General features: G+C 30.7%; 1 protein-coding gene across 1 annotated transcript; it reads right to left on the minus strand.

The window, feature by feature from the left end:
* Positions 1 to 295: 295 nt before the first annotated feature.
* LOC105765637 (synaptotagmin-5) lies at positions 296 to 8,915 on the minus strand. The gene is made up of 14 exons (XM_012584840.2): positions 8,420 to 8,915; positions 7,222 to 7,296; positions 7,038 to 7,145; positions 6,701 to 6,733; positions 6,499 to 6,588; positions 6,241 to 6,366; positions 5,745 to 5,867; positions 5,224 to 5,640; positions 4,160 to 4,294; positions 3,293 to 3,511; positions 2,925 to 3,197; positions 1,838 to 1,972; positions 1,252 to 1,554; positions 296 to 845 (listed from the first exon to the last, which is right to left on the minus strand). Exons 1-14 carry the CDS (start codon positions 8,609 to 8,611, stop codon positions 624 to 626), a joined length of 2,451 nt encoding a protein of 816 aa, XP_012440294.1. The 5' UTR covers positions 8,612 to 8,915; the 3' UTR covers positions 296 to 623.
* Positions 8,916 to 18,827: the final 9,912 nt, after the last annotated feature.

Consider the following 18,827-nt stretch of genomic DNA (forward strand, 5'->3'; position numbering starts at 1 on the left):
CACAAACTTAAAATTTAATCCTTATAATTTTATTTTTAAAATTTAATCTCTTTGCTTTTCAAATTTCAAAAATTTAAATCCAATTTTTAACACTGGTAAATTTTTATTATTAAATTGAATCTAAATTTAAACATTTAAAAATTAGAAAGACTAAATTCTTAAAAATAAAAATACAAAGACTAAATTTTAAATTTATAAGAAGTTAAAACATATTTTAATCTAAAATAGCTAGGAATGTAATTACAGCTTAAATAGTATAAACTTATTCATTTCCATTATGTGAATAAAATTAAAATTGTGAAAATAATAATTTTCAATATATCAAATAATTTTTATAATACAAATTCTGATAAATTTAATACTTAATTTTTCAGCATTTAGCTTCTTTCGACCCATAAACTAACCAAATATGAATACAAATACATGACCTTATCTACCACTTTATATTTGAACTGACTTAAACTAGCAGTAGCCCTTAATACAATCCATGCTATTTGCTTGCAGGCTACTCTATGAAGATTATTATGTTGAGTTTGGTGTACATGATGTTATCAGTAAGCAAAAGCTATATCGGTGGAACGATAATCGTGACGTGTAATATCGGAATATGGTAAAGATTGGCTTCAACTTCCAAACGAATTTCTACTGAGAGAAGGCGATGAGTTCAACATCTCTTGACCGACCTCCTTTATCTTGTTCAGTAGAAGCATCTGCTCGGTTTCGAGCTGTACCATGTATTCTTCTTGCATATCTTGAAGAGCTTCGAGTTCACTGAGTGGAGTTGAAATCCCTTCGAGGATGCCATCATCGATTAAAGATTGAAGCTTGATCATCATTTGTTTCATCTGTACAAAACCCGCATCCAACAAAATATGTCAGGGTTCGATTTGTTCGGTCTATTCACTAGTTCATTAAGTGATCAATGGGTAAAAGTACTACGGAGGTCCTTATACTAAAAATCGAATTGTATTTTGTCAATTCTACTCAAAAAATGAGCAAATTAATTCATGTGCGTTAAATTCAAGATTCCTTCTATTAAAAAGTTCATCAATTTCTACTGTTAAAAATAACATGGCTGACAGAATAATAGTCGAAATTGATAAAAATTTTAACTGAAAGAACCAATTACTCTTTGATTTAACACACAGAAACTAATTTGTTCATTTTTTTAATAAATGAGATAGAATACAATCTGACTCCTTGTGCTTTTATTGTGATCAATGATGATCGAGATAAACAAGATGTTTTCACCTGGCTCGATATTTGATGAGCTTTTGTCAAGGATGTATCAGGGTCGACACTCGGTTTTTTCTCTAGTTCCGGAACTTTTCTCGTAACTTGAATGTGAATCTCTCCCCTTTTGACCCCTTGAAGCGGTATCCACTTGTCAGCCATCTGGTTTGGAGGCAATCTCTGATATTCTACAACACAATCACCTATGCTCGATGTCGGTAGCACCGCGTTGTGGTCTTTCACGTGCAACTCTAAAGGATTGCCATTGTCGGGGAATTCCAATGTTTGATGCCACTTAGGATTTAATGTTTTGTACATAACCTGCAGGGGCAATCCATGGAACCATCAAACACTATTGCCATTGTCACTGCAAATATTTATTTTCGTGAAGGATGAAAGATCGTGCAAAGGGAGAGGGGTGCAGGCAGTGGCCTTGACCCCCAAAAGATGAAAAATTTTTTGTATAGTCCCTTTAGTTTTTAGAAAATCACAAATTAATATAATAGTAAAATTACACTTTGGCCTCCCAAAAAATAAAATTCACTTGAAAAACATACCAGCATATATATATTGCAATTATTTCAAAATTATGTTGTCTCAATACCTTTGTTCGTCTCTTCAAGTTTCCATACTGCACCCTAACATATGGATCACTTGTCCCCCTTAGATCAGCAGCTACGAGATCTCTTGCTTCGATAAGCACAAGTTCAATCCAACCATTGCCAGAATATGAAGAACCCTTGAGGAAAAAATGAACACGTATCAGCATAGATGCACTTCAGATCGAAGATCATCAACTAGTATGCATTATATCATAAAGGCCATGCAGGTAGGTTTAAAAGTGCTACCCAACTTGCTTATGCACATAACCTTATTTACTAAAATCATTTACAATATGTTGCATATGTTCGAAGTTTTCTTTCTGTGAACCAAATGATTTAGCCTGAAGTTAAATGTCTTTTATATATACATGTAGGTTTAAAAGAGCTACCCAACTCGCTTATGCACGTAACGCTATTTACTAAAAACATGTATTTCTGTGAATCAAACGAACGCCACTTTTGCATATAAATGACATTTTATCTTTAGGCTAAATTGTTTGGTTCACACAAAGAATATTATGAAAACATGCGTACATGTTTTTAGTAGATAAAGTTACGTGCATAAGTGAGTTGAGAGTAAAAGTATATGGAAGTCTTTGTATTAGGAGTCGAATTGCATTTTACTCCCTCTCCTCAAAAAATGTGTAAACTAGTTTTTGTATATTAGATCAAAGAGCAAACCAGTCATTTGTTAAAAATTTCATACATTTTTACTGTTAAAAACTGGTCCTTATACCTCAGCATGAAGTACACATGGCACATGTAATTGCCTAGTCATTCTGTCAATTAAACCAGTTTTCAAAAGTAAAAATGGATGGAATTTTTAACAAAAAAGACCAGTTTGCTCTTTGATTTAATATACAGAGACTAATTTGCCCATTTTTTTAGTAAAGATGGCAAAATGCAATCCAACTCCAGGAGCCTCCATGAGACTTTTGTCGTGAGCAGAGTAGCACTTTTAAACCTACCAGCATGGCCTGTGTAATATATTATTTTAATTCTTTTTCCCCATAGCTACTATTTTTTTTCCTTCCTTCAAAAGATTACAGCAATGCTCTACCACTTCATGCAAAAAAAAAAAAAAGTTACCCTTGATCCTTCATAGTCATCGATCCGAACTGCTTCTATCTGGATCCTTAGTTCTCCTGAATTCACTTTCTCAAGAGGGATCCACACATCCCTCGGTGACCCTTCTACCAATCCCTCGAGACTTATATGCGCACTGCCAATGCTGTCATCTCCAAAGACCTCTTCAGTGTAGCATTTTATCTTCAGATATTCGTTATCTCCTATTTCATCAAACTCGAATCTCTGGTTCCAAACCGGATTAAAAGAATGTGCAGTCTTTGTTTTCTGAAGAACCTGAAAAGAATTCATAGTAAAGATCAACGGTAAGCATAATTAATTCCGGTATAATAATGTGTAATATTACACTCACAACCTCAACTCCATCATACCTTTCCATATTGCAATTTAACATATGGATTACACTTTCCACTTTTGTCTTTCGTAATAAGATCCTTCCCTTCCACAACTGTTACAATAATTTTCCTTCCAGTTCCTGGAAGGAAATTTGATGACCCGTTCAGTGACGGTTGTGAGCTAACACGGAGGTTGTTGAAGCTAAGAGAACCATCGGAAAATTGCCATTCTTTTATCACAAGCTTCACTGCCAACTGCTCAGCACATATGAATTTCGATAGTTTAATATTCTACTGAAGAAATTTATATACACATACATTACACATGAAAGGCTAATAAATATTCATTCACCATTAAATCCAAAAACACACTAATAATTGGCAATGATTTCTTGGACCCTAAGTGCATCCAACATACCCACATTGCACAATTAATTTAGGATATAAGCAACATCTTTTTATCAAATATAACAGGTTATAATATGCCATAAGTCTATGTAGTTTTCAAAATTTTGGAATTTAGTTCCTTTACTTTTATTTTCATAAATTTAGTCCCTCTATTTTTTCAGATTTCAAAATTCAAGTCCAGCACTGTTAAAATATTTTTGCTAAATTCAGGTTAACATTGTTAAAATGTCACGCCAATAAATTTAACAAAAAAATTTCACAGTGTTAACAGTTGAACCTGAATTTGAAATCTGAAAGTAAATGAGCTAAATTAATGAAAATAAAAGTAGAAGGACTAAATTCCAAATTTTTGAAGAGTACAGGGACTTATAACATATTTTAACTAGTATAACACATCATCATTATGAATTCTATCCTTTTACCTTCCAATTACGGCAATCAAGAAATAGGTTTACTGAGAGAGTGAGAAACAGAAAAAAGCACGTTGCGTCATACCTCCCCTATATTGACACCTTCAAATGGAAGAACCATTTCAACAGCTTTGCCACAAGATTCAGAATGCCTGGCTATTACACTCGAGTCTGGCCCTATCGCCCAAAAGGTTGTGGAATCATCTGTATTGTATCTCATCTGTTCAATGGACATGTAAATGGGAAATCAACTTACCAGTGCCACAAAAGATGATCAATAGCATGTTACTCTGTCATATTCATAAGGTAATGATTTATCCAAAATTGGAAGCTTGGAAACAGGAAAACCAGAGGCAAGCATAAAAAAATTACAGGTTATTTTCCTATATAGACCTTTTCTGCAGCTAAACTACTTATGTAACATATGAAAGCAAAGCCAGTATTCGACATCTTTAACATTAGGGTAAACTACACACAAGGTCACTAAACTATTAGTAAGTTTACGTTTTGGTCACTTAACTTCAAAAAGTTATAAAATGGTCATTAAACTGTTCGAAAGTTATTATTTAAGTCACTAGGCTGTTAAAAGCGTTGTCATATGGCGTTCTTTGTTCGCACTGCCTGCACCAATCGAAAACTCTCCTTCCCCTTCTCTTTTACAATTTAGTTTTTTTTTTTATTTTTTTATGAAAGAACTTTGAACGTAGGAATCTGCAAACCAAAATTCAAACAACTTTTTTCTTTAACCTCCGACCTTGATTGTTAGACCGGCTTGGATCTAAAGTGTGTTTTTTTACCGCCGATGGGTACGGATTCACCGTACTGATCATCGAATTATCACTTAGAGCTTACTAGTTGAACTTTTAAAAAAAAAACACCTTAACCCAGTGACTTAAATAAAAATTTTCAAGTTAAGTGACTTAAATGAATAATTCGGTGACTATTTTGTAACTTTTAACCAAAACATAAATTTACTAATAGTTAATTGACCTTGGGTGTAGTTTAAGTAAATTTTATTTCCATAGGGTCCCAAGGGTCCAATATTTATATTGCTTGCATTTCTCTTACACCATAAGAAAACTACTTAACATCATAGATCAATCTTTGGATTTGGAAATTTTGATAAAATAAGCATCAACTTTACATTACCTTAATCTCACAGCTTGCTAGATAGTCACACATCATTCTGCCAGGAGTATGCTCAAAGAGATGGAATCGAACGATTCCTGTATTATCATGTAAAATCATGTTAAATGTCGAATCCCATTGCGGACTGGAACCTGGCCTCACATTTGTTCTTCTGGTTAGCTCTCCTAACTCAACTTCAACAAATGTCTGTAGATCTTTATCATCAGAGTGCTCTCGTAAACCATCTACACCAGAACTTGGTTGCCTTCTTGATGGGCTTCCTTTTAAGCTACTCCTAGAAAGTTTATTTCCAGAAATGACTGTCACATAAACAATACCACCAACAGCCTTCTTCCTTAAATCTACAGCTGATAAAGAGAAACATTGACGACGAGGTTCAACCATTGTCTTAGCTAAGGTATCAGTCAAAAGTTTAACCTGCACTACGGGAAACAAGTTAAGAATTAGCCAATTAGTGGCAAGTAAAAGTTAAAATTATTGAGATGACCTGTTGGTGATGAAACAGTATTGAAGAAACATACCAACCAAGAAGAAACACCTGGCAGCTCTGTTCCACTGCCAAAGGTAACTGTTATCCTAACTTCAGGAGTGGATATAAACGAGTACAGAATTGCTTTCCCATCCAGAATTGGCATCAAGAGAAGCTGCAGAACGTAAATAAGGCATAATATCAATATATCATAATCAACATGCGAAGAGTCAATACCATTTAAAACTCATCAATGGTATTGACTTTAAAACAAGGGCAGCAAGTTGGATGACAGCCTTTTTAAGAATGACACAACAGTAAAGGAAAGTTTTTATTTTTTATCATCAAATGTTGATGGCCATTTCTTAAGATCCATATCTGAAAGCTATATACTCGTAACAATAATTTGTTAATACTCCATATCCAAAGACTTAAATAAGTAAATTTATAAATCAATCCATCAAATAGGTCAAGTTTCTAGATAGGACTTCGTTAACCTATAAAAAGGAAAGAATGAAGGGATACATGGCAGAAACATTTCGACGTACATCACCCTTAATGCGAAGGCTATTTATAACAATCTTTGCAGTTCCAAAGAATGGCTTAGCCACCTTGGCAAGCAACATAATGCTGATGTCAGTTGTGTCCCAATCAAAACCCAAGCGCATAACTTGCTGTCAAAATGAACAACAGATGCTTTGGTGAAGATGTCTTTTCATATTAACCCTCTATTCCTTCATGGTAGAAAAGTATAAAGGAAAGTGAAGTTGGATAATAAGTTGTAATCGAAAAACCAAAATCCAAACCTGATCACCAAAAGTTGACCAACGAGTCCCTTGAAGACCCAACCAAGGTGGAGACGAACCTAGTGAAAACTCCAGCAATTCTAACTTTTCCTACAAGAATCAAAGTCTTATTGTTGAACACATTTCTAAGATTAACATCAACCAAAAGGCTCAAACTGTTAGTTTGAACTTTTTCATCAAAGCTGAATGCAAACTCACTTACAATAAGTCTTGATTTGTTACGTTTCAAGCGTTTCTGCATGCAAGAAGATTCAATTAGTCACTTCAAAGTGGAGAATAGAGGATAGAAAGAACAACAGATGGACATTCAATTTGTCTATCAATAGAACCTTTGACAGATAAGAGTTAGATGCAAACTTAAGCATTTCCCAAAGTTCATATAAACAAACATATATTTGTGTGGGTGCATCACCAGGCAATCCAATGCCCAGTATGTTAATCTAGAAGGAAGTGTCATGCAAAGATCCAACAAGTTTTGGACTGGATATGCACGCTTAAAACTGGAACTTGAAGTAAGACTAAATTCACATAATGCTCACCTCAACAATGGATTGAAACCTTAATGAAAGCTTTGGATTTATGTAGTTGGACCAAATCTCTATTAAAAGCTTGTTTAGCCACTCACAGTGCTCCAATGGTGTTTTTGGCTGTTTAAAAGTGTCAAATATTTGATTATGGTAAAACTCATATATATAAGTAGAAAATTAAAGAAAGTGTAGGTACCGAGGAACTTAGTGCAAATCGCTTCCACTTCTCATTCAAGTCTTCAACAGCCATTCGATGTTGATGATTACGATGCTGCAATGGAAGAGAAATACCTTATGTCACCATAATAAAAATTTTAAATACCAATTGCCAGAACACCCTCGGCAAATGGCAAAGGGGAAAATCCTACAAAAAGTTTTTTACCCCCAAACATTTAGATATTACAAAATAGTATCAAATAAAATCCAAAGTGAAGAAAAGAAAAACATGACTAGAATGAGCCACAAGGTCCATAACAACAATTAAAGTGCTTAGTTATTATTAGTATCAAATAAGAGAAACCGAGACAACCTACACCATTACCTTGGATTGAAAAATATAAATAATGCTTAGAGAATGGTTGAGCAGCTATATTGATGAAAGGGGAAACAGAAATTGGACCTACATGTCGCTTTAAATCTTTTAATGCGACCCTCATAGCTAGCTGAATCTCCAAGCAAATATTAGCTAATAGGACTATGCCTAGCTAGTTCAAAATCCAACTAAAAGACAGATAAGCATACAATAGAATTCAATATATGCCAGTTTCCCTTTCAAAAATGAACTTCATCAGCACTCTTGTCTTAAAAGTAACAATGATATTTGACATGGTAAAGGAGAGCAATAGCAATTGTGTAGTATCAAGTGCCAGAATAATGTAAAAGACCATGTTCCTCCCCAATGAGAACCATTGTCTGGCTATTTGAGAACAAATCAAAACAATTTACAAATATTGAGCCAACTTGAAAGTAATTATCAAAACAGAAGCAGGTCAAAGGGGGAAACTTAAAATCCAATACATGTTTTATCAAAAAAGAAAAACTAATTTATATGTAAGCCTATTTACAGTTTGGACCTAAAATGGAGCAACTTAGGAATAATTAAAGTATTTTGTAATACTTTAAGCTCTTCTCACACTGCATTTTAATGGCAGATAGAAAATCTATAATGGGAAAAAAAGATAAAAAGTAATGAAGATCTGTAATTTTTGTCAAAACTTGTAAAAAAAAAAAGTAATACAGATTCCAATAACTAAGGAATATTACACTGAAAATTGTAATTCAAAAGACAAAGTACAACAGAATCATTTATTTACTAAACAATCTCCTATCGACATTAAAGCTGTTTAGATATCCCACTAAGCATATAAAACAGATCAAAAAAGAAAAGAATTTACCTGAACAGTTACCCAAACAGCAAGAACAAGAGGAACCCAATTAGATAAAGAGAAAATCCATTTCTCCAAAGCCCATAACATCAAAACCAAAGGGATCAACAAAGGAAGATAAGGCTTCTCCATCATGACATTGTTGAAAAAGTCCATAACTCCATCAACATTAAATACGCTTCTTCTTTTTCTCCTACCCATTTCAACAAACACCTACAGGATTAAAATATAATCTTTCAAATCTCTTTTTCCCCCTTTGAAGTTCTCTGCTCGAATTCACCAAAATCGATACTTTCAAAATTCCCCCACCATTAAAATGGAGGAAACAAAGAAAAGGGGATATGAGAATAGTATTCAGTTGATTCAAATTATATTGGAAAACTCATAAAAGGAAACAAATATCCAAAGAGACAAACTTTGGGTCTCCATTTCTTTTTTTCCTGTAAGAGAATTAAGAACCGGAGAATAGATGGAGAAGAAAAGTCAAAGTCAGTCTAAAGGGTACAATACAACTAGAAGAACCGTAATGACTAAACTATAATTAATTAATATTATTTTTTCTCTTTTTGGTCTTTAATAAATAATATAATAATATCGTTAAGACTTTAAAAGAAGGGCCCAAAAGAAAGTGATAATATAATTTTTGGCCCCTAAAATTAGAAATTAGGCCACTTTGGTACCTGAACTTGGCAACTATGTCTATTTTGGTTTCCAAACTTGGATTGCGTCAATATTTGATAATGTAACCAGTGTTACTAAAATAGGATTGGATCGATTGAAAAAAGAACCAATCAATATAACAGTCCGAACAAAGAAGTTGAATCGATTGAATCAGAAACTGCTTTAAATTGGTAAAAATAAAAGATTTGAGACAAAAATCAATAGCCGAACAAGTTGAACCGATTTAATTAAAAATTATATTTTTTTATTTTTTTTAATTATTGTTTGTCTAGTGGTCAAATCGGTTGAATTGGAAACTAATGGTCTAACCAGTTCAACCACTGGTTTGATTATTAAAATATTGAGTATTGTATCACGTCATTGCCAGAAAATTTATATAATTTTTTAAAATGTCAAGTGTTGACGTGGCACGATTTTAAAGTATCACATCATCAAACTTTTATATTTTTCAAATTTAAGGACCAAAATAAATATAGTTGTCACGTTTAAGTGTCAAGGTGAGCAAAAAAATGTACAAATTCAAAAATTGATCTAGTTATCAAAATCAGGGGACAAATTTTATATTATCCCAAAGGAAAATATAGTTAAGAACATGTTTAATTAATGTAATAAGAAAGCAGATTTGGATTATCTTTTGTTACTAAACTAATAAAATACCATTCAAAACCAATGGTTGAATTGTTTCTTAGGGCCCACCAATTGTTTGTCTTATTTTTAATAAATAATTAAAACATTTTATCAAGTTTGTTGAAAAAAGTTATAAATATAATTTATTTATTTATTTAGTTATAATTTTACTTTTTGGTTGCTTTTTCTATTGACCTTCTAGATTTGATTAAATTTAACTTTTTGTAAGGTGATTAAATTTATTTGATTGTTTTTTGAATGTTAATTTTACTTTTAGTTTCTTATCATGTCGGTTCTTTTTAATGTAATTTTCTCACCCCTTAAATAGGAGGATAATATATTTCAATGTACTCAAATCTGCGTCCTTCTACACGGATAATAATATTGATACTAATCGAACTAAAACTCGATTGACAATTTTATTTGATTATTAAAAAAAGAGGGGAATAGAAAAAAATAAAAACAAAAGTCTAGGTTATTAGAAACGGTTGAAGAATTTATTTGATCATCAAGACATCAACTACCACAAAATTGAAGTAGACCATGAAGGGAATAGACCTGTCCATGGGCAGGGCAGGGCCTGAAAAAAGTTCGGCCCACCTCCTAGGCCCGGGCCCGGCCTGAGAAAAATATCATAAGCCCGAGTCTGGCCAGACCCATTTTCAAAATAAACATTAAAAAATTATTTTAAAAATAAAAAAAATTTATTTTAAAAGTATTTTAAAATTAAAAATTAAAAAATATATATTTATTATATTCGGGCCCGGGCCCGAGGCCTTTTTTTGCCCAAGCCCATATTTCGAGCCTATATTTTTACCCGAACCCTCCCATATTTCGAGTGGGCCGTCGGGCCGGGCCGGGCAGCCCGGCCCATGGACAGATCTAGAAGGGAATGGTGTGGTTTACATTTACTTTTTCCTGAAAAAATAAAAATAAAAATGAAATTAATATTTAATGTTTATTTTTTATTACTTTAACTTTAATTTTTTTTAATTTAGCCCTTATTTTTTAAATTTAGTTAAATTACTTTTCTTCTTAAAAAACTAATTAAGTTATTAAAACTTTAACTTTAGTAAATCACGTAATGTTTGAGTGCAATTCATAAAAATATCAAGGTCGACACTATTAATTTTATTAATTTGCGTTAAAAGAATTATCCATGTCGACAATAAAATTAATATTATAATATATTAAGCCAAGAAAAAGGGTAAATAAAATTTTTTCAACGGAATTGATAGATTGACTCGTGATACTAACTTCATACAAAAATCATAATAAATAAAGTTATATTAATAATTTTATGTATTTTTATTAAAAAATAATTTTATGTGAATAGTTGTCCCCACATCTTATTCTTGGATCCATAGATTTTGCTGCCAACTTTTTATGCTCTATTAAGCTCTTAATTCCATCCAAAACAAAACAAAATTTGGATCCCTATTTCAAATACTCAAACACGTGGACATCGAATATATATGACAACTATTTTATAGATAGTTCATATGAATCTTCCCAACACATTCAAGTATACCTATAGATAGTTCATATGAGTTAATTGTAGATGGTTTTTTAATCAAACATATATGTAGGGGTGAAGTCAAAAAAATTTAAGATCGAAATTAAATTATAATTTTTATGATAATAAAAATATATTTTAGATTAAATTAAAGATGTTCTTTCTTACGAAAATAACACTCTCTATCATTAGACATGTTTATGATTTGGATAGTCCATTTAATTTGGATTTATTTGGGCGGATTTGGATGATATATCCTTGATTTTAAGTTTGCCTAATTTGATTCAAAATCTAAATTAAATGATAAAAAATATTTTATTTTTACTTAATTATAAAATACATAAATATTAATATAAAAATACAAACTGTCGTGTTAATTTATTCATGTCCCAATTCAACTTAGAGTATAGATTTATTCATAAATAGAGTTATTATTTTGATTCAATTGGATTATATATTGGATATAAATTTATATTTTGTAAATTAAATTATAAAATTTACCTTTAATAGTAAAAGTATTATAGAAGCTTCTATACTAGGAGTTAAATTGTATTTTATTTATTCTATTAAAAATAGGCAAATTTTTCTTTTGTGTGGTAGATCAAAGAACAAACTAGTCATCCTGTTAAAAAGTTCATCTATTTCTATTGTTAAAAATTGGTTATTGTACGTCAACATGAGGTATACGTGGGTGCCGTTGTCGAGTTATTCTATCAATTACATCAGTTTTTAATAGTACAAATGGATAGAATTTTTAACAGAAATAATCGGTCTGTTCATCGATCTAACATACAGGAATTAATTTACTTATTTTTTAGTATACGAGGAAAAACGTAATTGACTTCAAATATATTAATATGACAAAATAACTTGTGCTAAATGGGTTCCAACCAGCCCAGTGCCCCAACACAATAAGGGCATTCTTTTAGCTTAAAGGATATATATAATTACACGAATATTTAAATATTTAGATATTACATAAAACAAAAGATAAATATATATATATATATATTATAATGGGTTAACATTTGGTAACTGAAATTTTTTTTTTTTTACACAAGCCATGTTAAAAAATTATCACGTGTTTTTTAATATTTTACGATATTTCTATAAGACATTTGTCATTCTCCCAACTTTATTTATGATATTTAAAATCTCCAATGACAATGTACTAAATATTTAAACTTGGAAGGCTCGCGTTAGATTATTAGAATTAAGTGACCGAATCATTATTTAAATAAAATACAGTGGTAAAATAAAATAAAAGTAAAATCCTATAGAACTACACTTTTTATTTTTTTAGAATAAGGTTTAAAACCTTATTAAACTCCATCTATTTGATATTGATTAAAATAAGGTATTTTAATGTTACTACACTTCTATTAGAATATGGTTTTACAAGCCTATAAATAGACATAATCTACTCCTATTGTAATTATTCGAATTCGACATGGTGAATTTTCTTCTCCTTTGTCCATGGTTTTTTCTCGAAAGGGTTTCCACGTAAAAGTCTGTGTGTTCTTTATTTTTATTTCTATTTTATTTGCGATATATTGTCATTACAGACATTCTATTTTTACAGACATATTTCTCAGGCGTAAAATACAGTGGCAAATCTTTTGGCCAAAATTGAAAATCCAGAATTATTACGATTTCATCTATTGGAGGAACCTCCGCCTTCGATTAGAAAATTGCTTATGGTAGATTTTAATTTGTCCGCATTGAACTAAAATATTCTTTTGTTTCGCTTATGCTGTTTTACTTTACCATATATATATATATATATATATATATATATATATATATATCCTATTATAATTGTCTAAAAGACAAACAAATGACTTTCTTTTCTTTAAATTTTTAAATTGAACGTTCATTCTTGCTCCTTTTTTTTTTTTGAGATCTACATTTTCTAGAGTCATGTGATACATAATCATCCCTTACATACACATAAACAATTACTTACATTGAAAAACCAACAAAAATGTAAAAAGAAACAATACCATCACTTTCTCTCCCTTAGAGAGAAAAGTAACTCTTGATCCTACACGATCTTTTTATTACAGGTGTGTATATTGTCAAAGAGTACAATAATTTTTATCTTTGAATGAGCTTAATTTAGAAAAAGATTTAACAATGACGAAATTAAATTATAAATTTTGAAAGATTAAAATATAATTTTATTTTGTATTAATTTTTATTTCATCATTTTTGAAAAAAGACTGAACATTTTTTTGGGACCAAATTACAGTTTTACTGTATATAAATTTATAATTTAATATTTTTAATAGGTTGAATTACAAATTTTCATTTTTGGGTTAGGCCACTGCCAGCACCATTACATTCACCTTCGTCCTCACTCTCCTCTCTCTATCACAGTTGAGTGGGTTTGAGACTTGGGCTTGTATTTGAATTGAGGTTTGGGCCTCATTTATGACTCTATAGTTCTATTGCCGTGCCATTGGTTTAAAATAGGGATGATGACAACAAATTTATTCTACTTTAGCAAAATTTTCAATGGAAGTACTAAATTAGAGACATTGAAAATAAAAATACTATTGCCATTGTTGACACCATTTTTTTGATAAAACAGGGTCGACTTGGATTTTAAAAATGAAAACGAGTATGGGAGTCACCACCAATCTTTTTTGATAAGGTGTGATCGGGCCACCTTGAAAAGTGGTTGTTTTTAATAAATGATTTAATTTTATTAAAATAATGATTTTGGTCCATGAAATTTAGAAAAACGGGTTCGAAAGTCGGTTATATACGAGGAAGGATTAGCACCCTCGTAACGCCCAAAATTGGTACCTAGTTGATTAATTAATGTCTTAGTGTTGAAGATTGAAAACTTTAAAGAGATTTAAAAATACGATCATTTATTGAAATGTTTGAATATTTTTGAAAAAATGACATATTTCACGTTAATCGAGAAAGAGACTTATGTCCAGTAAATTAGGACACAATGTCTTGAATTCCCGATGCGCGAATGAATGCCAAAATTTACTTATTTAGAAGATTTTTAGCTATCTCGGATTTAAAAAAGGGATCATGCCCAGTACGTTAGGACACGATCTTTTCTTAATTTCCCGAGATCATTTAAACTTGAGTTCGAAAAGATTCGTATATTTAGATTTATTGTGAAAATCGAAACCCAGTAAGTTAGGGTACGACCTTCTCGAATCTAAACATGAGATTTTGCTTATTCAAAAGTCATAATTTATGCATTGAATAAAATTAATCTAACACGAAATAGTAGAAATGAAACATGGTGTCAATATTCGCAACAAAACAAAAATGAATACGATGATGTAAAAATAATACGAACAATAGCAACAAAAATAAGATAAATAAAAAGTACAAATCAATAACATACAAGATAACAAGCATATAAGCGAATAAAATTAAAACATTCATTTTTTTAAATAATGATGAAAACGTGGAGAAATAATTAAAAGGAACGTGGACAAAATATAAATATGAATTGTAAAACATATAAAATATATACATGCATGAATTATAGGATATGAAAATATATAAAAGGTATATGTTAATATATATAGAATATATAAATATGTATATATATTTATGAAAAGAAAATGTGTAAGTAAATATATATATAGTTACGTACGCAAATTGCAAAGCATATATAAAAATATATAAGTAGGTATATATTCATATATATATAATTTATAAAATACGTATGTGTATGTGTATATATATGTATATAAAAATTATAAAGTATAAAAATATATAAGTAGGTATACATATGATAGTATTGTATAAAAATATTATTGATTTTTAAAAACATAGAAGTATATACAAATAAAATTTCTTAAAATGTATTATAAAATAAAGTCATTAAAATATATAGACAATATTGAATTAATATAAAAACATAAACTAATATATTATGAAATTAGACATGATATATGATAAAAGAATTAAAATAATAATCCATAATAAAATAAAATAATATGTAAAAAAGAGGGTAAATAAATGAATGAACTAATACAATAATAATAACAATAATAATAATAACTTAATTAGTTTAATGATAAGGAAGGACTAAATTAAAAATAAACAAAATCTCAGGGGCAAGATCGGGAGTAAATAAAAGATAAAAATATCAAATTGAACACGCGGAAGACGAGGAGGGGTGAATGGGAAATAATCCCATCCTCCAAAACGCGTAGTTCCATTAGGGACTGAAATGTGATGAAAATAAAATTAGTAGGCTTAATTGAAAGAAACAAAAACAATCAGAAGGATCTAATTGAAACAAGTGTAAAATGCGGAAGGACCAAGAGGGATATTCTCCCATTTTAAAAGAAAACAAGCGGATCCCTGGGTGCGGGTCGCCCAAAACGGCGCCGTTTTGGCGCTAAAACCCCCAGGTGAAACGATGTCATTTTATTTGTGCTATAAAAGCAAAAATTTATTCAAAAATTTTCATTTCTCCATTCTTTAAAACAAAAAAACTAGAAAAACCTCTCTAGCCCCCCATTCACTCCCAGAGCCCGGCCAAAGGTACGGCCATCGGTCGCCGTGTCGGCTGCCGGCCACCGGCGACGGCGCCACCGTACACGGTTGCCGAAAAAGGGGAAAACTTTAGATCTAGCATTTTCTAACCTCCCAAGCCCAAATCCGTGTTTAAAATCCCCAAAATATTAACCAAAAAGCCCCAAAAGCTCAAGAAACCTTTTGGTTTCCGGCCGCCTATCCTCGGAGGTGACTTCCTTGACCGTCCACGGCTTCGGAGACTCGAATATAGGTCAGTTTGACTCTCTTTTCCTGTTTATTTTACTTTTTTGTATATGTAAATGTAATAAAAACAAAATAACACCAAAAAAAATCAAAAGATTAAGCGGAGAAAAAAATGGAAAGTAAAAACCTTTCGGGCTTTCTATTGATTTTTTCTTTCAATATTCAATTCTCTATTTTTTTTATTTTTGAATCGGTCCCCCCTTTTTACATTGGTTTTATCTGGCTCTTATAGCTGAAAATACTTGCCACTGTTCCTCGCTATCTGCTGCTTCTATTTCTTTCTCTTATTGTTTGCAGGTCTGTGGAGACAATTGGCAAAAAGATTTGCCATTTTGGTGCAACATGGGTGAAGGCGTCGTTATTGGGCGTAGTGAGCGTTGAGGGTGCACATGGGGTAGCTGCGGCGCGAGGGAAGGGAGGGAACCCTAGGGTTCCCTGATGCTGTTTAGTTTTTGGGCCCCATTGGGCAGTTTAGGGTTTTTTAAAATTTGGGCTGTTTGGCCCGTTGTACATGGACTGCTATATATTTTTTGACTGTTTATTTTTTGGTTTTATTTCAGGCCCAGGCGAAATATGGGCTTTACAGCCATTATCTAGTTTAAAAAGTCTATTTCATCAAACACAACAGTTTTGAGTTTTTTAAGCAACAATCGGTGAAGTGAATAAAACATGTGGTTTAACAATGCCATCTCATGTTTCAAACTAATGACACATAATTTCATTAAGTCCATCTCATGAAAATAATAGTCAACAGATGACCACAAAACATGTAGAAAAATTTACCTTGCAGATATATCTATCACCCTAAACATTTGGTCAAACTAACACAAACTTGAATTAAATTTAAAATTATCAAAATTTAAAATGATTTGAATTTGACCTATGAGAATCTGAATCTTAAACTTAAAATTTAACTCAAAACATCTTTAATCCAAAAAAATTAAAAACTCGAATTGATCCGATTCAAATTAACTTGTTTGCAAACTTTTGTAAAATCTATATTTTGATGCAAGTAGAATGAATAATAATATTTTTGACCATCCAAATTGACTAGAAAGCTATATTAGTAGAAGATTTATCGAGTCTGAATTTTAAATATGATATCATTGAAAAAATAATCATAAATTCTAAAAGATTAATTTTCATAAAACTAATTTAAAAAGAAAAAACCTACTAAATTTGAGACCAAACCTATGTTAGCGAGGTCAAGGCCACGTTACCATAAAATTTATTTAAAATTCAAAATATTGAAAAATAGTTGTAGAAAGTTCTTCAAATTATAACTAAATTCACTTATTTTTAACTATAATAAAGAGATTAATAACACAATTTCAACTAAAAGTAACAATAATTGGAAGCTTTAATTAATAATTTTACATGTGTTAATGCTGTATGTTTATTTTAATATAAAATGAGAGTAAAATCATAACAATAACACGACTAATGCGATCCGAACTTAAGTCAACACACGGAATCAGACAATTTTAATTTTTAATCTGTATATATTCTAATTTAATTTTATAATGACTTCAACACACTATCATTATCGTGTATTGTAGTTGTAAAAAATAATTGAAAATTGAATCGTGGCGTGTGTAAATTCAACGACATGAAATAATTTAATGTTAAATGTTGCAATCGTAGGTACTGGCGTTAATCACGCGTTGATACATCCTCTGCTCTCGTCACACACATTCTGTTTTCTAACCCAAGTCTTTGGTCATTCTTAAATCCTAAAGAAATAAATTCATCCAATTACTTTATTCATGTTTAGAGATGGAGCTCCCTCCATTATTAAAAATTAAAAATGGTTATGCAGCTTGACATTTTCAAGTGAATGATTATGAGATTGTAGCGTGAGACAAAAAGTAAACCCACCCTAAGCAATGCCTCAATTAGTCACCCTTGATTCATGTCCATATCGATATCTTATAATAATTATAAAAATGCATCTATACCATGGGATAATTCCTCTTAAAAAGTTGTAATAAAGCCACGTCTGATACAGCAATATGAGTTCAGTTTTTGCACGTAAATTAAAAAGTATCATACCATAATTGTTTCCATTTCGAGGTTATTATAAATAATGTCTTTTCATCTTTCACACTAACTTAATTAAATTTAAGTTTTATTATGTACAATTAAGTTTGTATTATTTGTCGCATGTGGATCTCGTTTGAATATATCTCAAATTTTCAATCTATTTTATTCTTTTATTTAAGTTAATCGGATATATATATTATTATTTGTTATATGCACTTGTACTTGCGCCTTTAATTATACTTTTAAACACATTAAAAAATACGTGCCTTGTCGTTAATAATTAAATTGAAGTTTCATTAATCGAGCTAAATCACGAATTCAAATTTATTGTCGATTAATTATCTAAATAATTTATTTTTGAATACAAATGCCTAGACTTACCTATAATCCCTCCCCAACACTTACATAAGAGAATAAATGCACTTCAACGCATTTAAATATCAATACCAACCGAGCTAGGATTCAGTTGGTAATTATCGAAATAATTTAGATTAACAGAACCTAAAAACAAAACATAATGAATGTATTAATAACCATTAAATATCAATTTAATACGTATTAAAAGTATAAAATAAATAAAAAATAAATCATGAAAACTTAGGAGAATTATTAGTTACGCAGGCGAATTTTTAGAGTTTAGAAGTAACGTTAGGGGTTGACAAATGTCTTATAAGATATAAAATAATTTTAAAAAATACATGCCAAATTTTAAAACTACTAAAAATATCAATGTATTAAATACTAACCCTTAAACTTAATTTATAATTAAAATAATATTTAAAT

Source organism: Gossypium raimondii, chromosome 12, assembly GCF_025698545.1.
Source record: "Gossypium raimondii isolate GPD5lz chromosome 12, ASM2569854v1, whole genome shotgun sequence".
NCBI lineage: Eukaryota > Viridiplantae > Streptophyta > Magnoliopsida > Malvales > Malvaceae > Gossypium > Gossypium raimondii.